The 7015-nt window shown below is 41.7% G+C and overlaps 1 protein-coding gene across 1 annotated transcript; it reads right to left on the minus strand.

The window, feature by feature from the left end:
• Positions 1–975: 975 nt before the first annotated feature.
• dmrt2b (doublesex and mab-3 related transcription factor 2b) lies at positions 976–5151 on the minus strand. The gene is made up of 3 exons (XM_084911121.1): positions 4188–5151; positions 3017–3119; positions 976–2203 (listed from the first exon to the last, which is right to left on the minus strand). The coding sequence occupies exons 1-3, from the start codon at positions 4563–4565 to the stop codon at positions 1353–1355; spliced, it is 1332 nt and encodes a 443-aa protein (XP_084767247.1). The 5' UTR covers positions 4566–5151; the 3' UTR covers positions 976–1352.
• Between the last annotated feature and the right edge of the window lie 1864 nt (positions 5152–7015).

Raw genomic sequence — 7015 nt, forward strand, 5'->3', positions numbered from 1 at the left:
TTGTGTTCCCTGGAAAAGAACAGGTTTTAATTTTTGTTTAAAAAAAATGACACAGATAGCGCGCAATAAAACAGGACGCCCCACCTTCTGCGACTGCATGCTCAAAATCTCATCTTCTTTTTTCCCCCTTTTTGTGCCAATCTCCCTTCCCTGTCTGTCTGTGAAAAGACACGGGGGAGAGAGGCACTCCGATATGCTGGTAGACTCTCGCAAACAAAGCCTCTGCGCTATCACCTCTGTGTTGACGCCACAAGGTCCCGAGTTGTCAAAAGTATCTGACCTCCATCTCTGCGAGATTACAGAGCAGAACAAAAAAAAACTGGAGAAGAGAAAGAAGTAAAAACCGGATATAGATCAAATGCGTGTTCAAACAAACTCGGCTGGCGTCAGGCTCAGCATACAATAAAGAACAATGTCGCCTAGGCAACACTGGCAGCCTCCCAGTCAACCTTTTGGTGAGCATTTCCCATATCCCCTCAGTCTGCTGGTGTGATGAAATGATACTGTGTGAAATATTGAACCGCGTGCTGTGTGATCAATATTTATACAGTCATAATGTCAGATTGGCTACATGTATTCTGTCTGAAGAACTGCAAAGCTTATCAAATGCTAATAAATATTTAAAGCACATTGCATTTATTCTTTGGTGAAAAAAAAGGAGTAGATAAATGTTAAGCTGTTTATGAAAGTCTTTGTGCTTTAACTGTCTCCTTGACAAACAACCAGCTTCACCTAGTGCTCTATTTCTGAGCAGCAGCACCTTGTTTAGACCCTAAACAGCCCTGTGAGAGCACCACAGAAATCAGCCAGGGACATCTGCACTGCAAGTTAAAAATCAGAGCATCGAGTAAGGAATGGGCACAAGTTCAACAAGCACTTGACTTTTTCATTGGCTTTGTTTTATGTCTGTATTGTGTATTTCTTCTGAGGATGAAGACAATAAAGCGTGACTGATGAAAGAGAGTCCAGACAGAGTGGTTCAGTAGATTTTTATGGCACTACTGACATGGGATGATAAAAGAAAACACTTTTTCAAAGTATGCATGGTGCAAGATGTAATTAGCCCAGAATGGAAATACAAATATGGTATTGTAGCACATATACATATCTTTTAGCTTTACTTTTTTCAATAGATAAAATATAGTAAAATAACTTTTCATGGAAATAAAAAACACAAACACTGTGATTTTACTCTATAGAAATAGTTTTTAAAAAATCTCTCACTTTTGGCACTTTACAGAATAGCGTTTCCAAACCTGTACCATAAAATCAGTTTTTGTAATTATATTCAGACAGTTCAGGTTGGGTTGTGCATAATAAAGTATGCACTATACTCTGCTTGCAGTTGTCTGTCAGGCCCTCAGCAAAGCCTCTACAGAAAAAGGTAATGGCCTCACAGCCGGAGTCCTGATTGAGCCGCCGTGAGGGCTCTTAACAGAGTCGGCATGAGGAGCTGCCTGGGCGGCAGGAGTGTCTGAGCTCCAGCTCTTAGCTGTCAAAGGTCTGGGATCAAAAGTCCTGCTGGGTGCGCTGATGTCTGGCTGACCCAGGACACTCTGATCTGATGCAGAAATAGCAAGTGTGACTGTTGAAGAGCCATTTGAGTCCATTATTTCTGCTCGTTTTGAAAGGGATTTGACAGGAATAGCACATGACATGGCCTTGCCATCATTTCGGAGTCTTTGTATGGATGTCGAAGGAATGACCTCTGCTTGTTTTGTCTTCTCGCTGTCTTTCCATCCATTCTGCACCTCCTTCTCCTGTCTGCTTTGCTGGGAGCTCTGACATAACAAGAAGTCATTATAGTCATTTCCTGTGGAGTACCTGCTCTTCAGGGGAAAGAACTGATAAAGCTGGAAGTCACACTCATAAAAGGGCTTGTATTTGCACAGGGGCACATAGCTAGATTGCCCTTCAGTTGTGGGATCCTTGCTGGGTGGGCAGCAGTGGAGACCAGGGGAGATGGGCAAGGGTGGAGGGTGAAGCATAGGAAGGAGGGCCGAGGGGGGGAAAAGGTCATTCTGCAGCTCCCTCTGTCTCAGTTCATGCTCCAGCATCACATTTTCCAGCTCTTTGTCTGCAAACGCTCGTCTCTTCCTCATCCGGGCGCTGATGGAGGGGCACGTAAAGTGTGTTTGATCACGTTGCGTCTGCTTCGACCAGCAAGGGGTGTCGTCCTCTGGAGGCACAGCAAGTTTGATCCCTGAACGTGGGAGCAAAGCCACATATTGCTATTACACATTTGTTTATGCAGTCAATTTATGGACAATGATATTGTTCCAACCAATTAATTGCTGTGTTTATGTCTGAGCACTTTGTTGTTTATTATTTTAATAATGCAGTTGGTTAGCCGCGTCACTGTTGCTTTACTGAGAGCGCAGGGAAGACAGAGAGGGCTATAAAGAAGACAAAGCCTCCAGCAGGTCTTGACTGCAAGCCAGCAGGTAATAATGCACACAGTGTATTACAATAATGGCCTGTTGTTATGAAATAGTGAAGTCTCGATGATGGGGGGTTTGTTTGGATAAATGAAGTGTGTCTAGCCAAACTAAGAAGGAATACCCGTGGCACACTGACTACAAAAGGACCTGCAAATGCTAATGCAATTACACGTTTCTACACAGGGGCTGCAAATGTCACTGAGAAGGTCACTGTCACCATTTGGGGACAAATATACATTTATTTGGGGGGAAAAGCTGTTTCCCACAATGCCAGTTAGAGTTAAAATTGAGTTTCTACTGGTTAAAGCTGGAGGAAACCTACAGGGAAACTACGTCTGCACAATTTTATTTCTCTTCCAGCTTTGACAGGACGTTCAAAAGCTTTACCATGTCAGCACGGAGCAGGTGAATGATGATATGCTCCATGGAAAGCTTAATTTATGATGTTGCATGAACCTAAATATCATTAAATCAAAAGCAGAAGTTGTCTACACGTAAAGATTCATTCATGTACAGAACATGAAAATCTGGGAATAAAGCAAGACGCGATAAAGGAGACGCTAATTAAACTTCACCCTGCAGGATGCTCTTGGCCACGATGCTCGACTCGGCCGCTCTGGTGTAACACTGATATGCCGTTCTGCGCAGTGGAGCTGCACACCTGACCCCCTTCTTGCCCTGAGAGAAACATATGAACAGGAATAAGACATTTGGACATAATTATCTTACAGTCAGACGTTCACAAGGTAATTAAAGGAAAATAGTACATGATGTAAGAGGCAAGGAGAATCTCTAGGATTAAAGCTAAAGACAGAGAGAATTTGCCCTTTTAACTCCAGCATTACTGCTATTACTAGGATTGCTAACTATGTGGAATTGGTATGCTATTTTGCGCAGAGAAGCACCCAAGTACCCAGTTGTATCTATAGCTGCTATTTATAAAATCCATTATTATACCATATGTATATAATTAGTTCAAAACTGATTTTTTTTTTTTTTTTAAAAAGGAGGATTTAGAATTTTGTCTGCAGTAATAAAATCAACGTCATTTTTCCTATAAATGACAAATTAGCAAAGTAAGGCACTCATTATTCTAAGGGATGTTATTATTATTATCATTATATTACCTCATTTGCTTCTTTTCATTTCTGCACTTTTCCTGGTTTCTTATATTTCTTTTCTGTCATCCTAATGAGCACTTGACGCTCTCTCTTTAAAGCTCAAACCACTCATTCAAATTAGAAAAAAAACAGGGCTTAAATGTTTGTTGTTGCTGTTACATGAAAACAATGTAAGTATTTAAAATATAAAAGATATAGTTCTGCACGTTCATCGAGATTTTAAAAAGTTGTCCCTTGCTCGATTTATAATTATTGTATCGAGTGAAAAAGTAAACAGTAGTGCTATCTCTACAACACAGACTGTGAACTGTTTTTTTCTAAACGACCTAATGAAATGTATTATATGCCCTTTGTGTTTCTATAGAAACAGATACAGGGACGCTTATCCAAAGGTGATATTAAAACGTGTTGTCACCCTCACTGCCTCAGGCTCATCCTCAGCTTTTCTAGTCCAGACGATCAGAACCAACTTTTGGGGAGCTTTCCTACTGATTTTGCCCTTTCATCAACCATACACTGTGCGTACTTGCTCCATAATAATCATCTACAGGATGCCATGGATGCGTTTTTGTTTCTTTGTTTTATTTGTTTTTGGTTGCCCCCCTATCTTTCTTCTTTCACTGACCTGCCCCTGTGCTCGTCTCACCTCCGCAGCCTGCTGCCGTCTGAGAGCGACCTGCGCCGCCATGACGCGCTGGCGCTCCACCACCAGCAGGCAGCAGGCACAGCGGCAGTCCCTCCAGCGGCAAAAGCGTTTGTGGCCTTTCAGACAAGAAACGACGCCGTGGTTTCGACAGCGGGCGCATTTTGGACTGCGAGTCATCTTGCGTGGCTTCATCTGGGGCTGCTGCTGCTGTCCCTCCGGGAACAGAACCGCTTTATTTTCTCCTCCGTCCCGGGGACATCCGTCAGGCCTTGTCACATCAAAAACTTCTTCAGATTTTAGTTCCTCAAGTTTTACTGTGGTCTCCGGCTGCAGGCCTCCTCCCAGCTGAGCGGACATCTATGACTAATACTGAGGGAATTCCGCTGCGAATCTGCTTTCCTGGTGCTTGACTGAGTTAACCTTTACGCAAATGGTTAAACAGGATTCTCGAGGCACAATACAATGCAGCTCAGTTTCAACAGGAGGGTGTTTAAATATAAATCTTCCAATATATATGTAACAATTCAATCAGGAGAATTACACGTAAACAGAAACAGAACAGCTCCTTCCTAAATGAGCAAACAAAAGAGAGAGAGAGAAAAAAGAAGAAAAAACGAGGCCCCTGGTTTGGAGTGGCTGTGCGCAAAGCTTTACAGAAAACTCATTCCTACAGCACCAAGGCATGTGCCGAGGTGTCCTGTACCAACCCTACTGCTACTGCCGCATGACACTGTTTTCGGGGTGGAAACTTTACAGCCTACCGCCAGACGTTTGAAATGTTAAGCCTTTGCTCAGCTGCTCTCTGACGCCGTTTCCAAGAAGAAGCAGAAAGGAGACCGGGCCACAATGCCGAGCTCCTGGCGCGGGACTCATCCGCAAAGATTTCGGGGAAGCCCAATCTACAGCAAAAGCGTTTCCCTCTCCCTATAAACGCCTATACCTGCCCTGCCCTGCCCACCTTCCAAGCTGTTCTCATCTTTCAGGAGAGAGATTTTGGCAACTTGCCTGACCATCTTGAGCATCTTGCCGCTCGGCGCAAGATCTCAGTTTATGTCCGGAAAATATGTTTTTTAGCACAAATGTCCGACGCCTTTCATTAGTAAATTCTAACATATAGGTGGGTTAGGTGGTGGATTTAATATAAAATATACAATAAGGTCACGTGCAGTTAGTGGTGCATGTGGAAGCTGTTATGTTTCACCAGACTTCTACAATATGGGCTAATTGCGCACGCGCCTCCGGGAGAGTAGGCTGAGAGAGTGAAACAAGAAGAATGACATTTTCATATTACCAAGGAGTCATCTTCATATTCACATTTATTCATAAAAATAATTCAATGATTTAATGGTTCTCTGGATGTTAGGCTCATTTACCATTTCTGACTCTAAATCGGAATAATGTAAAATTAAAAACAATTAAATGCAAAAATATTCCCTCTCAGTAAGGGTTGAGTAAATGTGTAGATAAGTGTTTTAACATTGGTTTAACGAGGGGAAATTAATCTCATTGTCATATTTTTGAGAATTAATATAGTTTCGTATATTTTATTATGATGTCAACATCAGTAAATGCTGTTGCATTTGCCAATGAGTTGTCACGAATAGTGCATGTTTTTGCAGATTTAAATGAAAGCTGGTGCGCCTCCTTCCTCTGATTTAGCGCTCGGTTTGAAAAGAGCTCCTTGTCTGCATGGGTACCACACGCTCTGCTAAAATGCTATGAAAAGCCTGCTCCCTACTGGAGGCGCTCTGCAATTACACTCGGGGCAATTTTGGAATTTCTTGGTCATTTGACATCTTTGTTGTCTCTGCATCATCTGACTGGACTACCTCAGGTGGCTGTAAGCATCTACAGGTGTAGCTCCTGACGACCGCTTGTCAGTTTTATCATCATACTACTGATTAATAAAAATTTAATTATAATGACAATTTTTAAATTCTCTTAAAAATCTCTCTCTCTCAGATAGATAGATAGATAGATAGATAGATAGATAGATAGATAGATAGATAGATAGATAGATAGATAGATAGATAGATAGATATTCAAAATATAAGTAGATTTTTTTTCCATGCCATGTCTTAGTCTCAGCGTCTCAGATGGGAAAGGGCCAGTCATCTTTGGTTTTGATTCTAGATTTAGACAAAGCCAGACGTGCTCAGTCAGGAGATTGTAGTTGTGAGCTCATAAAGGGCCAAAAGATCAGATGGTAAAGCTACTGGTAAGAGCCACCTGAGCCCAACATAGGAAAATCAAATATTTAATAACAGACATGTAGGACAGCAGCAGACGTTGTGATGATCTAACATTTTGTCGTGTCAATAAGCAGCAATCTGGAGCTCTGCCACAGTGGACAAATGTGTTACAGTAAGTCATAAACATATTTTTCAGTCCATCAGCACCTTTTAAAAGACATGTTGTTCCCAAAATAGTGAAATATTTGAAAATAATTGACATTTGACTATGCACAATAGATCAATAAGCAATAAATCACTTTACATTTATTAAAAAACAAAAATATAAGATGTACATAAGTCACAGCTTTTACCATGACACTCAAAATTGAGCTCAGGTGCATCCTGTTTCCAACGATCACTTGACAGATGTTTTTACAATTTGACTGAAATCCACCTGTGATAAAAATCAGTTTATTGGAGATGGTTTGGAAAGCCACACAGCTGTCTATATAAGTCCCATAGCTGACAGTGCATGTCAGAGCCCAAACGAAGCCATAAAATGCAAGGAACGGGCTGCAGATTTCCAAGCCAGCATTGTATCAAGGCACAGATCTGGGGAAAGGTGCAGAAAAA

Source organism: Perissodus microlepis, chromosome 17, assembly GCF_051167445.1.
Source record: "Perissodus microlepis isolate ML-2025 ecotype Zambia chromosome 17, ASM5116744v1, whole genome shotgun sequence".
NCBI lineage: Eukaryota > Metazoa > Chordata > Actinopteri > Cichliformes > Cichlidae > Perissodus > Perissodus microlepis.